The sequence below is a fragment of the Hemibagrus wyckioides genome, linkage group LG08 (assembly GCF_019097595.1).
Source record: "Hemibagrus wyckioides isolate EC202008001 linkage group LG08, SWU_Hwy_1.0, whole genome shotgun sequence".
Lineage (NCBI taxonomy): Eukaryota > Metazoa > Chordata > Actinopteri > Siluriformes > Bagridae > Hemibagrus > Hemibagrus wyckioides.
The window spans coordinates 4,562,501-4,583,431 of NC_080717.1; the positions used below are offsets into that span (position 1 = coordinate 4,562,501).

Consider the following 20,931-nt stretch of genomic DNA (forward strand, 5'->3'; position numbering starts at 1 on the left):
ATAGGAAAATAATCAACGATGGAGGAAAATGATGCGAAGCATAGTTACCATGGTTACACCCTTGACATTGGTTATTTTCCTGCAGCAATTTCTTGACGTTTCTCATACTCTTTACCATTTGTAGTTTAATTTTAATGTCGTGGAAACACAAAAATGACATTATAGCAGCTAACACATTATAACAGTGTTTTCCTGCTCGTTTTCTCTCTGTCATGAAGTTAATTAGGATAGAAATGCAGCTTGTTAATCAAGAAACCCAGAAACACGCCTACATGCGAGACCGTAACTCATAAATACATGACTCTTTATAACGTATTAGAACTGCAGAGCTGCTGTGAATCCAAATGATTCTGATCATGAACTTCTGACCAATCAGAATCAAGAGCTGTTGTGTTAATGTTTTAAAGCCTTTAGTCCAAGTATAATCTCACCCCAAGCAACATGACTGTGAGCGTCTGATCTCCAGCTGAATTTCCTCCGAAAGTCCCCTCCTCCGTATCCAGTGTGTTACATCATGTCCAAAGCATCTGGAGCAAGTACGTCAAACCAGGGCGGATGCTGGTGCGGAGGAGACGCAGGATATCGGCTACAGAGCTTGTTTTTTGAGCGCTTTTTTACATTTTGCACAAACCTGCTGAGGGCAGATGGGGTCTGGCATCGCGCGTGAGCGAGACCTGCGGTGAGTTTTATTGCAAATGCATGTCATGTGCTGTTTAGTCCGAGTGCAAAACGGTTCCAGAAAGGAAACGACTGACATGTTTGTGACGTTCTAGCCAAAAAGAATGATGGACCATGAAGCATAAATTAATATCAGTAATCAGTTATCTAAATGATTTAATACCTGATACACTCTTGGCCAGGTGTCTTGCACAACTATAAGCCTGTGTGATGTTTTGCAGTCACGGCTGTGTCATGCATCCGCTCTGGTTGGCCACGTGCCTGCTCTCTCTCTCCCTTGTCCTCACTGTGAAATCAGCTGGGAAGAAAGAACACAACTTCACCATTCAGTCGTCTCAGCTTGTATGCAGTTTACCCGGGCCTCCAGGACCACCGGGCAGCCCGGGGCCTGCAGGGCCAAACGGGGGGCCAGGACGCATGGGTTCACCAGGCTCTGACGGCAAGGATGGCAAAGATGGGGATAAGGGGAATAAAGGAGAGCAAGGTGACCCGACTTAAGACCCATTTTAATGAAATGAACTGCATAATAATGTATGTTTATTATAAAGTAATAATGATCACCTAATGAGATTTATTTTGGCTGCATGAGAATTTCTCTTTGTTGCCAAAACTGAACAGAATCCAAAGAGCCTTATATATACATATATATATATATATATATATATATATATATATATATATATATATATATATATATATATATATACACACACACATACATACACTGAACAAACACTTGTTTTTGCCCCCATTTTTCATGAGCTGAACTCAAAGATCTAAGACTTTTTCTATGTACACAAAAGGCCTATTTCTCTGAAATATTGTTCACAAATCTGTCTAAATCTGTGTTAGTGAGCACTTCTCCTTTGCCGAGATAATCCATCCACCTCACACGTGTGAGGCAGCATGATTAGACAGCATGATTATTGCACAGGTGTGCCTTAGGCTGGCCACAATAAAAGGTGCAGTTTTACTGTATTGGGGGAGGTCCGAAAACTAGTCAGTATCTGGTGTGACCACGCAGTGCAACACATCTTCACATAGAGTTGATCAGGTTGTTGATTGTGGCCTGTGGAATGTTGGTCCACTCCTCTTCAATGGCTGTGCGAAGCTGCTGGATATTGGCAGGAACTGGAACACGCTGTCATATACGCCGATCCAGAGCATCCCAAACATGCTCAGTGGGTGACATGTCCGGTGAGTATGCTGACCATGCAAGAACTGGGTTGTTTTCAGCTTCCAGGAATTGTGTACAGATCCTTGCAACATGGGGCCGTGCATTATCATGCTGCAACATGAGGTGATGGGCCTCAGGATTTCGTCACGGTATCTCTGTGCATTCAGAATGCCATCAATAAAATGACGCCATACACGCTGTCTGCAGTCTGCCCTGTACAGTGAAAACCGGGATTCATCCGTGAAGAGAACACCTCTCCAAAGTGCCAGATGCCATCGAATGTGAGCATTTGTCCACTCAAGTCGGTTACAATGACGAACTGCAGTCAGGTCGAGACCCCGATGAGGACGATGAGCATGCAGATGAGCTTCCCTGAGACGGTTTCTGACAGTTTGTGCAGAAATTCTTTGGTTATGCAAACCGATTGTTGCAGCAGCTGTCTGGGTGGCTGGTCTCAGACGATCTTGGAGGTGAAGATGCTGGATGTGGAGGTCCTGGGCTGGTGTGGTTACACATGGTCTGCGGTTGTGAGGCCAGTTGGATGTACTGCCAAATTCTCTGAAACGCCTTTGGAGATGGCTTATGGAAGAGAAATGAACATTCAATTCACGGGCAACAGCTCTGCGTTTATAACTTTGTTCAGTGTATATATATATATATATATGTACACTACTTACAAAAAGTTAAGGATATTTGGCTTTTGGGTGAAATTTATGGAAAATGTAAAAGGTCCATGCTACAGTGATATTATATTATGAAAGTAGGGCATTTAAGTAGAAGCATGCAATGGTGATTTCCTCATCTCAAACAATTTATTGAAACAAAAGCCAACAACAGTGGTGGGTATACCCCAACAAAAAATGTCAGTGTCTCAATAATTTGTCACGTGCCCTTGACCATCAATTACAGCTTGACAACGACGTCTCATGCTGTTCACGAGTCGACTTATTGTCTGCTGAGGCATGGCATTCCACTCTTCTTGAAGGGCGGCCCTCAGGTCATTGAGGTTCTGGGGTGCGGGGTAACGAGCCTCTACACAGCGACTCGGCTGATCCCATAGGTTTTCTATGGGATTCAGGTCTGGAGAAAGTGCAGGCCACTCCATTTGAGGTACCCCAGCCTCCAGCAGCCGTTCCCTAATGATGCGACCTCGATGAGCTGGAGCATTGTCGTCCATGAAGATGAAATTCGGCCACCACAACACCACCTCAACAGTGGCTGATGCATAGCGCTCTCCTTGACGTCTCCAACATCGTTGGCGGCCATCATTTCTGCTCAATGTGAATCGACTTTCATCAGAGAACAGCACTGAGGCCCACTGGTCCCTCGTCCAGCGTAAATGCTCCCTGGCCCGACACCTGTGCCTGGTGGTGTGGTCAGGTACCCTTGAAGGTCATCTAGCACGCAGACCATGCTGATGTAAACGGTTTCGAATGGTCTGATGGTCTTTGAATGGGTTCCTCTCACCTCCCGTAAATGTGCTTGGAGTTGAGTGGCATTCATCATCCGGTTCCGCAGGGCACTGTTCACAATGAAGCGGGCATCAACGTGGGATGTGGCCAATGGATGTCCACTTCTATGCCTTTCTGTGACTCTTCCAGTCTCTCTGTATCTCTGTCGCAACCTGCTGATGACACTCTGGGACATTCTAAGCTCAGTGGCCATTTCCCTCTGAGAACATCCTTTTTGAAGCCTCACAATGGCGAGGTACTGTTGATCAATTGTTAGGTGTGGTCTTGGTCTCATGATGTCAAAATGTGAACAGCATGATGATGAAGACTGTTTAAATACCAATTCTAATTGAACCAGAAAATTTATTGGTCGATTCATGGATCAAACACCAGTTGTGAATTTTGCCGTTAAGCACCTTGTTAGAGAACAGCAAGTTCTGCAAAAAGTACTGAAACACTGAACAGTTGGACATGTGCATTCAAAAGTGTAGAGAAGGTGAAATTAAGTTCACCTGGAAAGGTTATAGTGCATTTTAGGTGCATCCTGAAATTTCACCCGAAAGCCGAATATCCTTAACTTTTTGTGAGTAGTATATATATATATATATATATATATATATATATATATATATATATATATATGTATATATATATGTAACATGACCACTAATATGAGCACTGAGAGGTGAAGTGAATAAGACTGATTATCTCCTCATCATGGCACCAGTTAGTGGGTGGGATATATTAGGCAGCAAGTGAACATTTAGTCCTCAAAGTTGATGTGTTAGAAGCAGGAAAAAAGGGCAAGCATAAGGATTTGAGCGAGTTTGACGAAGGGACAGATTGTGATACGACTGGATCAGAGCATCTCCAAAACTGTAGCTCTTGTGGGGTGTTCCCAGTCTGCAGTGCTCACTATCTATCAAAAGTATACTTTAAGTCCTATAAGTATCCGTTAAGCCTGGTAAGTTGCCCATGGAGGCAACTTACTGGACTTAAAAGATCTGCTGCTAACAATCTTCATGCCAGATACCACAGCACACCTTCAGGGATCTAGTGGAGTCCATGCCTCGACGGGTCAGGGCTGTTTTGGAAGCAAAAGGGGGACCAACACGATATTAGACAGGTGGTCATAATTGCCTGATCTGTGTGTGTGTGTGTGTATAATGTATATATATATTGACGAAGAGGCGGGGTTTTTAGGTCTAACCTGATTGGTGGTTAAAAGTAAACAGTTGTACGTATTTATAACTAACTCTAGATTCTTTATTTGTCTTTATTTATTTTTCTTTTTTTTACTTCTGAAAGTAAACACTGACCCCTCAGAAGGAGCATGGTGGAGATGTTAAAAATAAAATAAAATTCTTTACCTACTTTTCTTTTCTTTTCAGGGGAGTCGGGTCGCACAGGGAATCCCGGAAAACCAGGACTGAAGGGTCGCCAAGGAGTCGTAGGTAGGGCGGGGCCAAGAGGTCTGAAAGGGGCACGGGGGGCACCTGGAGTGCGTGGACCGAGCGGGCTGAAGGGTGAAATGGGAGATCTGGGTGTAGCTGGCCTCCCCGGCGGATGCAAGTGCGGGACGCAGGCACGCTCGGCCTTCTCCGTCGCAATTAGCAAGAGTTATCCGAAGGAGCGCACGCCCATCCGCTTCGACCGCGTCCTGATGAACGAAGGCGAACATTACAACCCCAGCAGTGGCAAGTTCACCTGCGTTGTCCCAGGTGTGTACTACTTCAGCTACGACATCACACTGGCTAACAAACACCTGGCGATCGGCCTCGTCCACAACGGCCAGTACAAGATCAAGACATTCGACGCCAACACGGGGAACCATGACGTGGCCTCAGGGTCCACAGTGCTCCGGCTTCAGAAAGGAGACCAAGTGTGGCTTCAGATCTTCTACTCCGAGCAGAACGGCTTGTTCTTCGATCCCTTCTGGACTGATAGCCTGTTCACGGGATTTCTTATCTATGCAGATCAGATTCCTCAGAGGAACATCTCTTCTGCTAGCTCTGGGACAGAATTACACAAAGAATTAAACAGAAATACATCTGGTCATGTTTAAGCTTTTTATACATGCTACTCTCTTTACAGCATTATCTTCAGATCCACTATTCACCGTTTTCAGGGATGTGTGACCAAGAAATTACCAAGAAATTATTCTAAACCCGTTGTGTTCTTATTATAAACACTTTTCCACACCAAATTCTCTGCAAATGCATCCCTGGTTCCGGTCCAAATCTCTTCAGACGTTTATATTTCATGATAATAATCCCAAACACCTTCAGATTCTCTTACATGGTAGTCACCTCCCATAGGGTCAGAGCCAGACTAATCAGCCACAACATTAAAACTAATGACATGTGACGTGTTGATGATCTCATTACAGTCAAGGAGCGGGATATTTTATGCAGCAACAACATAATAATGCTTCCTGGAAGGAGGAGAAGTGGGCAAGCACAAGGATCTGAGCCACTTTCACTAGGGATCCAGATCTCTAAACAGCAAATATTGTTAGGTTTTCCCAGTATAAAGTGGTCCAACCAGTGAAGAACAACCGATAAATCAGCGACAAATCATGTGGAGTCCCTGCCTTGATGGATCAGAGCTGGGTTTTTTGGTGGAACAAGGTGGACCCTCACAATATCAGTGAGGTGGTTTTAATCTTATGGCTGATCGGTGCATATCAGCGACTAATATTCATCTTTAAATGTTACATTCCACTGAAATACTAATTCAATCAAAATTACTGTAGCATCTTCGATGCCTGATTTAGTGTCATTGAGTCATTATTGCACCTAGTGGTCAAAATCAGGCATGACAAGCCCACAGGGGCAGGAATCATGCTGCCCCATGCTCGTGGTCACTCTGGTGATATTTACTGGAGGAGGAGGAGCTGACAGGACAGTTATGGCAGATTATAGACAAGTTTAAAAAATAGTCAGTGGCCACCGAGATCTTGTTTTCTAGGAAATATTTAATCATTCAATAAATCTGATCATTTCTGCAAACAAAGGAAGTGTGAGCTCCTCGATGATGTACAGAATCATTTCTCTTGTGAGAGATATATTAGAATAAAGATCAAAACATTAAACACTTCAAATTCTGTCTTTCTTTTTCAGTGCCTGATTTTTTATGAGGTCTTCCATGTGGAAATTCATGTAGAAATTCATAATATTAGCTGTTACGATGTAGGGCAAAAAAGGTGATGTAAAGTTCATCAAAATGCATCTCTGTCTCCCTCTCTCCCCGTCTCTCTCTCTCTTTCTCCCTCTCTCTCTCTCTCTCTCTCTCCCCTTCTCTCTTTCTTTCTCCCTCTCTCTCTTTCTCTCTCTCTCCCCTTCTCTCTTTCTTTCTCCCTCTCTCTCTTTCTCTCTCTCTCCCCTTCTCTCTTTCTTTCTCCCTCTCTCTCTTTCTCTCTCTCTCCCCTTCTCTCTTTCTTTCTCCCTCTCTCTCTTTCTCTCTCTCTCCCTTGCTCTCTCTCTCTCTCTCTCTCTCTCTCTCCCTTGCTCTCTCTATCTCTGTATCTGTCTCTTTTTATCTGTCTTTCTTGCTCTCTCTCTCTCTCTCTCTCTCTCTCTCTCTCTCTTTCCTTTCCTTCATAATGACAAACAAAAACATGATCATGTGCATGCAGCGACACACACACACACACACAGATAGTATAGGGGTTTTCAGGTCAGGTTATCAGAGCTCTGAACTAATTCCAGTAATTCTGTAACAATGGTGTTGTTTTAAATACTGTCCACCTCCAACAACACAACTGAACCCCATATACACACACACTACACACATATACACATACACTACACACATATACACATACACTACACACATATACACATACACTACACACATACACATACACTACACACATATACACATACACTGCACACATATACACACACACTACACACATATACACATACACTACACACATACACACACATACACTACACACAAACACTACACACATATACACTACACACACACTACACTACACACATATACACTACACACATACACACACACACTACACACAAACACTACACACATATACACTACACACACACTACACTACACACACACTACACTACACACATATACACATACACTACACACATACACACACATACACTACACACAAACACCACACATATACACTACACACATACACTACACACACACTACACTACACACATATACACATACACTACACACACACTACACACATATACACATACACTATACACACACTACACACATATACACATACACTATACACACACTACACTACACACATATACACATACACTACACACACACTACACACATATACACATACACTATACACACACTACACTACACACATATACACATACACTACACACATACACTACACACATATACACATACACTACACACACACTACACTACACACATATACACATACACTACACACATACACACACACACTACACACATATACACATACACTACACACACACTACACACATATACACATACATACACTACACACATATACACATACACTACACACACACTACACTACACACATATACACATACACTACACACATATACACATACACTACACACATATACACATACACTACACACAAACACTACACACATATACACTACACACATATACACTACACACATACACTACACACACACTACACTACACACATATACACATACACTACACACATATACACATACACTACACACATACACTACACACACATACACTACACACATACACTACACACATATACACTACACACATATACACTACACACATACACACACAAACACTACACACACACTACACACATATACACTACACACATACACACACAAACACTACACACACACTACACACATATACACTACACACATACACACACAAACACTACACACACACTACACACATACACTACACACATACACTACACACATATACACTACACACATACAGTACACACAAACTACACTACACACATATACACATACACTACACACATATACATATACACTACACACATATACACATACACTACACACATATACACATACACTACACACAAACACTACACACATATACATTACACACATACACACACATACACTACACACAAACACTACACACATACACTACACACATATACACTACACACATACACACATACACTACACACATATAAACTACACACATATACACATACACTACACACATACACACACATACACTACACACATATACACTACACACATACACACACATACACTACACACATATACACTACACACACATACACTACACACACATACACTACACACATACACACTACACACATATACACTACACACATATACACTACACACATACACTACACACATATACACTACACACATACACACTACACACATATACACTACACACATATACACTACACACATACACTACACACATATACACTACACACATATACACATACACTACACACATATACACATACACTACACACATATACACATACACTACACACATATACACTACACACATACACTACACACACACTACACTACACACATATACACATACACTACACACAAACACTACACACATATACATTACACACATACACACACATACACTACACACAAACACTACACACATACACTACACACATATACACTACACACACATACACTACACACATATACACTACACATACATACACTACACACACACATACACTACACACATACACTACACACACACACTACACACACATACACTACACACACACATACACTACACACATACACTACACACACATACACTATACACATATACACTACACACATATACACTACACACACATACACTACAAACACACACATACACTACACACATATACACTACACACATATACACTACACACATATACACTACACACACATACACTACACACATACACTACACACATATACACTACACACACATACACTATACACATATACACTACACACATACACTACACACATATACACTACAAACACACACATACACTACACACATATACACTACACACATATACACTACACACATATACACTACACACACATACACTACACACATATACACTACACACATATACACTACACACACATACACTATACACATATACACTACACACATACACTACACACATATACACTACACACATATACACTACACACACACACTATACACATATACACTACACACACACACTACACACATACATACACTACACACACACACTACACACACATACACTACACACACATACACTACACACATATACACTACACACACACATACACTACACACATATACACTACACACATACACTACACACATATACACTACACACATACACTACACACACATACACTACACACATATACACTACACACACATACACTACACACACATACACTACACACACATACACTACACACACATACACTACACACATATACACTACACACACATACACTACACACACATACACTACACACATATACACTACACACATATACACTACACACACATACACTACACACACATACACTACACACATACACTACACACACATACACTACACACATATACACTACACACACACACGCTACACACACATACGCTACACACATACACTACACACATATACACTACACACACATACACTATACACATATACACTACACACACATACACTACACACATACACTACACACATATACACTACACACACATACAATACACACATATACACTACACACACATACACTACACACACACATACACTACACACATATACACTACACACACATACACTACACACATACATACACTACACACATACACTATACACATACATACACTACACACATACACTACACACATACATACACTACACACACATACACTACACATATACACTACACACACACACTACACACATATACACTACACACATATACACTACACACATATACACTACACACATACACTATACACATACATACACTACACACATACACTACACACATACATACACTACACACACATACACTACACATATACACTACACACACACACTACACACATATACACTACACACACATACACTACACACATATACACTACACACACATACACTACACACACATACACTACACACATATACACTACACACACATACACTACACACACATACACTACACACATACACTACACACACATACACGCTACACACACACATGCTACACACACATACGCTACACACACATACACTACACACACATACACTACACACACATACACACATACACTACATACACATACACTACACACATATACACTACACACACATACACTACACACACATACACTACACACATACACTACACACACACACGCTACACACACATACGCTACACACACATACACTACACACACACATACACTACACACACACATACACTACACACATATACACTACACACACATACACTACACATATACACTACACACACATACACTACACACACTACACACATATACACTACACACATATACACTACACACACATACACTACACACATACACTACACACATACACTACACACATACACTACATACACATACACTACACACATATACACTACACACACATACACTACACACACATACACTACACACATACACTACACACACACACGCTACACACACATACGCTACACACACATACACTACACACACACATACACTACACACACACATACACTACACACATATACACTACACACACATACACTACACATATACACTACACACACATACACTACACACACACACACTACACACATATACACTACACACATATACACTACACACACATACACTACACACACATACACTACACACATACACTACACACATACACTACACACACACACACGCTACACACACATACGCTACACACACATACACTACACACATATACACTACACACACATACACTACACATATACACTACACACACATACACTACACACATACACTACACACATACGCTACACACACATACACTACACACACACATACACTACACATATACACTACACACACATACACTACACACACATACACTACACACATATACACTACACACACACATACACTACACACACACATACACTACACACATATACACTACACACACATACACTACACACACATACACTACACACATATACACTACACACACATACACTACACACATATACACTACACACATATACACTACACACACATACACTACACACACATACACTACACACATATACACTACACACACATACACTACACACACATACACTACACACATACACTACACACACACACATGCTACACACACATACGCTACACACACATACACTACACACATATACACTACACACACATACACACATACACTACATACACATACACTACACACATATACACTACACACATATACACTACACACATATACACTACACACACATACACTACATACACATACACTACACACATATACACTACACACATATACACTACACACACATACACACATACACTACACACATATACACTACACACATATACACTACACATATACACTACACACACATACACACATACACTACACACATATACACTACACACATATACACTACACATATACACTACACACACATACACTACACACATATACACTACACACATATACACTACACATATACACTACACACACATACACACATACACTACATACACATACACTACACACATATACACTACACATATACACTACACACACATACACAACACACATATACACTACACACATATACACTACACATATACACTACACACACATACACTACATACACATACACTACACACATATACACTACACATATACACTACACACACATACACAACACACATATACACTACACACATATACACTACACATATACACTACACACACATACACACATACACTACACACATATACACTACACATATACACTACACACACATACACACATACACTACACACATATACACTACACACATATACACTACACATATACACTACACACACATACACACATACACTACACACATATACACTACACACATATACACTACACATATACACTACACACACATACACTACACACATATACACTACACACATATACACTACACATATACACTACACACACATACACACATACACTACATACACATACACTACACACATATACACTACACATATACACTACACACACATACACAACACACATATACACTACACACATATACACTACACATATACACTACACACACATACACTACATACACATACACTACACACATATACACTACACATATACACTACACACACATACACAACACACATATACACTACACACATATACACTACACATATACACTACACACACATACACACATACACTACACACATATACACTACACATATACACTACACACACATACACACATACACTACACACATATACACTACACACATATACACTACACATATACACTACACACACATACACTACATACACATACACTACACATATACACTACACACATGCACTACATACACATACACTACACATATACACTACACACACATACACACATACACTACACATATACACTACACACACATACACACATACACTACACATATACACTACACACACATACACACATACACTACATACACATACACTACACACATATACACTACACACACCCATGCACTACACACACATACACTACACATATACACTACACACACACACACTACACACATATACACTACACACATATATACTACACACACATACACTACACACATATACACTACACACACATACACTACACACATACACTACACACACACACACGCTACACACACACACGCTACACACACATACGCTACACACACATATACACTACACACACATACACACATACACTACACATATACACTACACACACACACAGACAGCATCACCCCACAGATACACAGGTGTCAGTGGCGAGCTCCGGCTGTGTTCCAATACCTTTGTTAAGTTAAGCGCCCTTCTCAGTGCACTTCTTGTAATGTTTGGGTTGACAGATTTCCATGCTCCATTTCCATTTCCTGAAATCAGAGGCTTAATTTCTTTGAAGTTGTTTGACAGAGAAGTGGAACTTTTCTAGAATGCTATTTTTTCCCCCACAACATTTCCCAGCACATGCAGTGGGATGGTGACTGTGGTCGATATCATCAGCACTAAGACACTGGTTTTCTGTTTTTAGTGACTTTATTATTAACCACAGAGTGTGCAGGGAGGGATGAGTGAGTTGTGGCTGACTTTGGGTTTTAAAAATGTCAGAAATATGTTGAGAAATCATCAGTGGCATGACAGATAGACAGATAGATAGATAGATAGATAGATAGATAGATAGATAGATAGATAGATAGATAGATAGATAGATAGATCTGTTAACATTTATTTATCTTTTTGCTTTTTCGCTTATTTATTTACTTTATTATTATTATTATTATTATTATTATTATTATTATTATTATTTTAGATTTATTTATTTCCTCTGGTGAAACCAACCGACAAAAAAAATAAAGCGGAAGCGGAATTTCTCTTGCGTCATCCATAACGCGCCCCCCCCCTTCTGCTGTCCTCGTCACCCATAAAGCACGCAGAGTCAGCTCGGATTTCGGACTCAACCATAGTGCCTCTGTGCGTAGGGGGGATTTCATGAAAATGTTCATATTATTCTTTTAAACTTTGACACGAGATTGTGTATTGGCTAAAAAATAGAGTTATTATGTTTAGTCGTGTATATATTTAAACAGCTTTTAAAAGGTGTTGAAATTGTTTTTATTTTAAACAATCGATCGCGCCTCCCCTCTCGGGTGAATGGAGTGTCTGAAGAGAAATGATGAAACAGGGGAGTTCAGTGCCGGTTTTTATTGCGCCGGTGCTCGGTGAAGGACCGAGTTAAAAGTTAGGTATTTCATTTCACACGGTGTTTTAGTGATTGTAGAGAACTGGTGTGTTGATTAGCGGTTATTAAGCTATATGGTTAACGGGTATTTAGTGTTGTGTGATAGCTGAGTTATAATGTATCCGGTAAGGCGCTGCTCTTCGCTCATACAGAGGGATCTCGCCGCGCTTTGCCTCTCATCACGAACATCTGCTCCGAAACACACCAAACTCTGTCCACTTTCACTACCCGGTGTGACCCGCTGTGGAGTGTCCACTAACGGCCCGAGACAGCCGACAACCAGCCGCTTATCTCCATCACTACAGGGTGAGTGTGATGTGTTACTGCGCAGCCATAACAGGTGGCGATCAGTCACTGAGATTTAACTCGATATGAAGCTGATACTGAGATGATATGGTGGTGATGGTGATGATGGTGATGATGGTGATGGTGGTGGTGATGATTGATGGGGTGGTGGTAGACAGTAACACGTTGTGCCAAAGTGACTCATTATGGTAATGGAAACGCCGGTGCGCGTTCACGCGTCTCCGTTTTTTTCCTCGAGTCTTTCTGGTCACATGACCTGTTGAAATTTCCTTCATGTAAACTAGTTAAAACTGCAGCTTTCTTTATGAATATTTTACTCAATGCTGCTTATATCTGTCTGTCTACTTCTTGGTCTATATAAACTATCTATCTTTCTATCTGTTTATCCGTGCGCGCGCGCGCGCGCGTGTGTGTGTGTGTGTGAGAGAGAGAGAATAGAAATAATACGATTCAAAACTTTCTCTGGAATCTTGTACTAGGCTTTTTTTACTGCATTGACTGTATGAATGTGTGTGTGAGTGTGTGTGTGATGGGGGGGGGAGAGTGTGTGTGTGTGTGTGTGTGTGGCGAGAGAGAGAGAGAGAGAGAAAGAGAAAGAGAGTGTGTGTGTGAGAGAGGGAGGGAGAGAGAGAGAAATAGAGTGTGTGTGTGTGAGCGAGAGAGAGAAATAGTGTGTGTGTGTGTGTGAGCGAGAGAGAGAAATAGTGTGTGTGTGTGAGCGAGAGAGAGAAATAGTGTGTGTGTGTGTGAGCGAGAGAGAGAAATAGAGAGAGTGTGTGTGAGAGAGGGAGGGAGAGAGAGAGAAATAGAGAGAGTGTGTGTGTGAGAGAGGGAGGGAGAGAGAGAGAAATAGAGAGTGTGTGTGTGTGAGCGAGAGAGAGAAATAGTGTGTGTGTGAGCGAGAGAGAGAAATAGTGTGTGTGTGAGCGAGAGAGAGAAATAGTGTGTGTGTGAGCGAGAGAGAGAAATAGTGTGTGTGTGTGTGAGCGAGAGAGAGAAATAGAGAGAGTGTGTGTGTGTGAGCGAGAGAGAGAAATAGAGAGAGAGTGTGTGTGTGAGAGTGCGAGAGGTGGAGAATAGTAATAATATGACTTAATAAATGTTTCTCTAGAAACTGGTACCAAGCTTATTTTACTACATGCACTGTGTGTGTGTGTGTGTGTGTGCACGTGTGTGTGTTTTTAAACACTTCACGTGTTCAGATGGACTTCTCCGTTTACCTCACTGGTATGTAACTTGATCATGGTATGTTGGCAGCCAAGACAAGTTTAGTATGAAGGCAGTCTTTGTGGAACATACAGTGTGAACCTGAACCCTTTAACCTTTGCTCTATTAGTTACACTGAACTCTGAGGACTGTAACAGACACCTGGTTTCTTAAATAAGTATGTAGATCACCAACTTCCCATAATGACCAGATTAGCTGTACTAAGCTTTACAAGCAAACAGAACTGGGATGAATTTGTCATGCTTTATCTGTCCAGTCATAACTGGACGTCATCCTCTCCTTCTGCATTGTGTGTTAAAACCTCACCATGTTATTGTGACCACAGAGCACATGGGTCTGTGTGTTGATATTAAAGAAGACAAACATGACCTTGAGGACGTCGGGCCTGTGAGTGTACACTGGGCTTTATCAGTAAACAAACATCAGTGAAAGTTTGTAAACAAACTATATTGCCAAAAGTTTTGGGACACCCCTCCAAATACATTGAATTCAGGGGTTGATCTCGGCGCCTTAGTTCCAGTGAAACTCTTAATGCTTCAGCTTCATACCAAGACATTTTGGACAATTTTATGCTCCCAACTTTGTGGGAACAGTTTGGGGATGACCTCTTCCTGTTCCAACATGACTGCACACCAGTGACCAAAGCAAGGTCCATAAAGGCATGGATGAGTGAGTTTGGTGTGGAGGAACTTCACAGAGTCCTGACCTCAACCTGATAGAACACCTTTGGGATGAATTAGAGCGGAGACTGCGAGCCAGACCTTCTCATGGTTAGGGCTACTGACTTGGAAGGTTGTGAGTTCATCTTCCAGGTCCAACAAGCTGCCACTGCTGGGCCCCTGAGCAAGGCCCTTAACCCTTAATTGCTTAGCTGTATAAAGAAAAAAGAGAGATAAAAATGTAAGTCGCTCTGGTTAAGGGTGTGAAGGGGTGTGAAGTAGGCAGACCTGGAGATGTTGTTAGGTCACAGTGGCCAAGTGTGAATCGTCAACAATCAGCTGTTCAGATAACATCCTGCTTCTTAAACATCTTGGTTCACACCACCAAGATAAAAACACTTACTAGTAGCTATGAACAGTCATTCCCTCCCTTGCATCTTCCTCTTTCTCTCTCTCTGACAGAAACATAGCATGTCATGTTGCAGAGGAACCACAAAGTTGCTGCATTGTCTGCTTAGATAATGATTTCTAAATCCTAACCTCAGGTTTACCTCATTTCCTAAACAACAACTTTTCTACATGTTGATCATCAAAACTGAAATTTTTCCCACCTGGTATACTGAATGCTGAAGTGCTGGAGACACTGGAGACTCCTTCCAAATGTGTCCCATTTTATTCTGTTTATTATTAACCTTAGATTATATCCCTGGCCTGCTACAGTGTGTTATCCTAGCTCTGTGGTGGTGTTTGTTGTTTTGTGCTGAACTTGTTGTTGTATGTTTATGTAGCACCAGGTCCTGGAGAAACGTTCTTTCATTTCACTATGTACTGCGCCAGCTATATGTGGTTGAAATGACAATAAAGCTTCTTGAATCTTGAATCATATATCATATCGCGAGCCCCGAATCCGGTCCTGATCCAGATACCCGAGACGTCTGATCACGCAGCACAGACCTGACCCGAGTTACTGGATTTAGAGCCTGGTCTTAAGCAGGAAGTCAGTCTAACTCTACAGTCAGAGAAATGCAGTGAGAGGAAATGGGTGTTATTAGTTACACCTGAAACTCAGAGGTGTGTGTGAATGCTACAGGAATCATTTCTTCAGTTCTAAATGCTAATTATTCATTCTTATCGGCTTCCACCAAATTCCATTCCACACCACTGAGGCACTTTTTCCTCCTCATGGATGACGTTAGGATGTTAGGACAGTTCTCGCGTGTGTGCGTTTCCATATGTAAACATCTAGTTGAGCCAATTGTCTTGCTATAGCCATCTCATGATTTTTAAAGGACCATTGTGTGCAGTGGATTTACCTATACACACACACACACACACACACACACACAGAGAGAGAGAGGACATTCACGCATGCACATGCACACAGACGGGACGTTCACACACGCATAGTGGGGACAAAAACACAGAGGACATGCATACACACGTGCGCGCACACACAATGTGCATGCTCATCTTCGCACACAGTGGACATACATAGACACAGTGTGCACACTCACTCAGTGGACACACACACAGTGGACACACACAACCTACAGTGGACATTTACACAAACAGTGAACAGACACACACAATGGACACACACTGAACATACAGTGGACATACTCGTACACAGTAGATATACACACAGTGTGCACCCTCACTCACACACAGTGGATACACACACACTGTATTGACTGGACACTGAAGCTCAGCAGAACTGGCCTAGATCTTAGTGCTTGTTTTTTCAACAAAAACATTCTCAGGAATACAGCAGGTGGAAAGGGAAAGTGTGTGTGTGTGTGTGTTTTTCAAAAACAGCTCAATAGAAAGCGAGTGAAATATCACCTAAGAATCCTCTAAGTGCAAAGGTTAACTTGTTGGTTCTCAGAATGTTGTGAAACATTACTGTGATTAGCCTTTTCTTTGTAAACACACACACACACACACACATTATATAACAACCCCACACCATACAGTATCACATGACTGGTCAGAAGGCATTGGTTTAATTCCAGGTTTAAATTAATTATAGTAATATTAGCATTTCTATAGCAACCATCTATAGTTTTAATGTGTTTTAGTGTTAATGTGTGTAAATGTTGCTGTTAGGACGAAGGAGTCTCCAGTGTTAGTGCTTTGTAACTGTTTGCTGGGGATAGATGAGCCTATGGGATGCAGGGGAGTGTGTTGGGTAGTTCTGGGTAAAAGAACACACACACACACACTTAATCTCGTGTGGACGATTCATACTCCGATAATCGCATTTCTCGCTTATAGCTTATAGACAGTCTCGGAGTCACGAGGTCATTTCTAAGAGCCTTTTCTATTTCTTATCTCCCCCTCTCTCTCTCTCTCTCTCTCTCACACACACACTTTCAGACACACACTCGTAGACATGCGTCCTGAGATGCAGGGTGAGGACTTGAGTGTCTCTGACTGAACTATTTATTTCTTTGCTTCTCTCACTTAACAGAATTAAATGAACTCTGCGGATTTTTGTGTTTAGTGTGTGTGTGTGTGTGTATTGCAGTGGGTCAGATGGGCAGCAGCAGTAGTGTCCGGTTCTTCAGTTCTCTGGCTCAGTCTCTGAGCCGCGCACCACTGGAGCCCACGCAAACACACACTGAGGAGTGTGAGTCGGAGCAGGTGGACCCTGAGACGCTACTGCGCGAGTGTGAGGAGGTTCTGCGGACACGCCCACCCCGGCCCCATCGGGACTTCGTCAGGACCAGGGCCAGCGCCAAACACAACCCGCAGATCCGAGTCATGCAGTGGAACATTCTGGCACAAGGTAGAGAGTTACCGCTAATGATCAAATCTAGATCACGTTCTAAAAATTTAAGCTTTTGCAGGATTATTTCTTTCAGCCTCAGTAGACAAATAAAGAGAATAAAATTTATATGTAGAGATTTAAGTTGCATCTGATTTGTGTTCCACCTGCAGCTCTGGGAGAAGGCAAGGACGGTTTCGTGCGCTGCCCAATGGAGGCTTTAAACTGGGCTGAGAGGAAGTACCTGATCCTGGAAGAGATCCTTACCTACAGACCAGACATCGTGTGTCTCCAGGAAGTGGACCACTATTACGACACCTTCCAGCCTGTGATGTCCAGCCTGGGCTACCAGAGCAGCTTCTGCCCCAAGCCGTGCTCTCCGTGCCTGGACGTGTGCGGCAATAACGGCCCAGACGGCTGCGCCCTGTTCTTCAGTCGCGAGCGCTTCCGTTTGCTGGACGTCCAGCATCTGCGTCTGTCAGCCGTGGCGCTCAAGACCAACCAGGTCGCCGTCGTGGCGACGCTACAATGCCAGGTCACGGGACGTGTCTTCTGCGTCGCCGTGACGCACCTGAAAGCGAGGAGCGGCTGGGAAACCTTCCGTGGAGCCCAGGGTGCCAATCTTCTCCAGCAGCTGAAGGGTATCTTGAGCATGCAGCAGGAGGAAGCCGTTCCTTTGTTCGTGTGCGGAGATTTTAACGCTGAGCCGAGCGAAGAAGTGTACCGCCGCTTTCTGAACTCTCCGCTCGGCCTCGATAGCGCCTACAGGACTCTGAGCGCCGACGGCTCCTCCGAACCGTCCTACACCACCTGGAAAATCCGTCCGAGCGGAGAGAGCCAATCGACGCTCGACTACGTGTGGTACTCGCGCCACGGCTTCAGCGTGGACGCCGTTCTGAGCATGCCCAGTGAAGAGCAAATCGGTCCGGACCGCCTACCTTCGTACCACTATCCATCCGATCATCTCTCACTTGTCTGTGACTTCAGCTTCATCCAGGAACCCCACAGGCTCATGTGACTCCCTGAAAACGTTGCTTTGAACATTCCTAAATCTTTTCCTGACCTACTGATGCAAGAAGTTCAACAAGTACCTCAACTCGCTGGAGTTCCACAAATAAACACTCTCCTAGCTGATTAAAATAAACCGATTCATCATAATTTCGTTGCTGTTCTGTGCAATATTACATATTTATTATCCTGTGGAAACGATCTCAGGACAGATGTTCCAGATGATGGTCGACAGTTAATAGTATGCCAATAATTTATCCTGGTTAAAACAAAAAAAGAATGTAATGTTTTTTACGCACATGTATTATTACTCTTTAAACGACTTATCTTAATAAAACGATTATTTAATTTATTAAACGTTGCTGGCTTTTTACTAACTCGCTTGCTGTCCATTTTACTGCAAGTAAAATATTTATTGCAGCATTCGAATGGCATCAGTATCATAATGTTCTGAACCCAGTGACGGAATTAACA

The 20,931-nt window shown here is 42.0% G+C and overlaps 2 protein-coding genes across 3 annotated transcripts; both read left to right on the forward strand.

Annotated features, from left to right (window-relative positions):
• Positions 1–32: 32 nt before the first annotated feature.
• On the forward strand, positions 33–6,400 carry c1qtnf2 (C1q and TNF related 2). The gene is made up of 3 exons (XM_058397375.1): positions 33–679; positions 900–1,162; positions 4,698–6,400. The coding sequence occupies exons 1-3, from the start codon at positions 645–647 to the stop codon at positions 5,369–5,371; spliced, it is 972 nt and encodes a 323-aa protein (XP_058253358.1). The 5' UTR covers positions 33–644; the 3' UTR covers positions 5,372–6,400.
• A 7,830-nt stretch (positions 6,401–14,230) lies between these two features.
• On the forward strand, positions 14,231–20,814 carry nocta (nocturnin a). 2 transcript variants are annotated; one of them, XM_058396736.1, is made up of 3 exons: positions 14,231–14,796; positions 19,186–19,470; positions 19,623–20,814. In XM_058396736.1, exons 1-3 carry the CDS (start codon positions 14,607–14,609, stop codon positions 20,465–20,467), a joined length of 1,320 nt encoding a protein of 439 aa, XP_058252719.1. In that variant the 5' UTR covers positions 14,231–14,606; the 3' UTR covers positions 20,468–20,814. The 2 variants fall into 2 exon arrangements, with proteins under 2 accessions (XP_058252719.1, XP_058252720.1); XM_058396737.1 differs by having other exon boundaries at positions 14,234–14,796; positions 19,210–19,470.
• Positions 20,815–20,931: the final 117 nt, after the last annotated feature.

Excerpts from the sequence above, each read along its gene's own strand:
- nocta (XM_058396736.1), top strand. The coding sequence starts at position 14,607 with ATGTATCCGGTAAGGCGCTGCTCTTCGCTCATACAGAGGGATCTCGCC. Across the intron at positions 14,797-19,185 it reads CTTATCTCCATCACTACAGG|TGTGTGTGTGTGTGTGTATT; the intron begins GTGAGTGTGATG and ends TTTTGTGTTTAG. Across the intron at positions 19,471-19,622 it reads GTGGAACATTCTGGCACAAG|CTCTGGGAGAAGGCAAGGAC; the intron begins GTAGAGAGTTAC and ends TTCCACCTGCAG.
- c1qtnf2 (XM_058397375.1), top strand. The coding sequence starts at position 645 with ATGGGGTCTGGCATCGCGCGTGAGCGAGACCTGCG. Across the intron at positions 680-899 it reads GCGCGTGAGCGAGACCTGCG|TCACGGCTGTGTCATGCATC; the intron begins GTGAGTTTTATT and ends GATGTTTTGCAG. Across the intron at positions 1,163-4,697 it reads GGGGAATAAAGGAGAGCAAG|GGGAGTCGGGTCGCACAGGG; the intron begins GTGACCCGACTT and ends TTTTCTTTTCAG.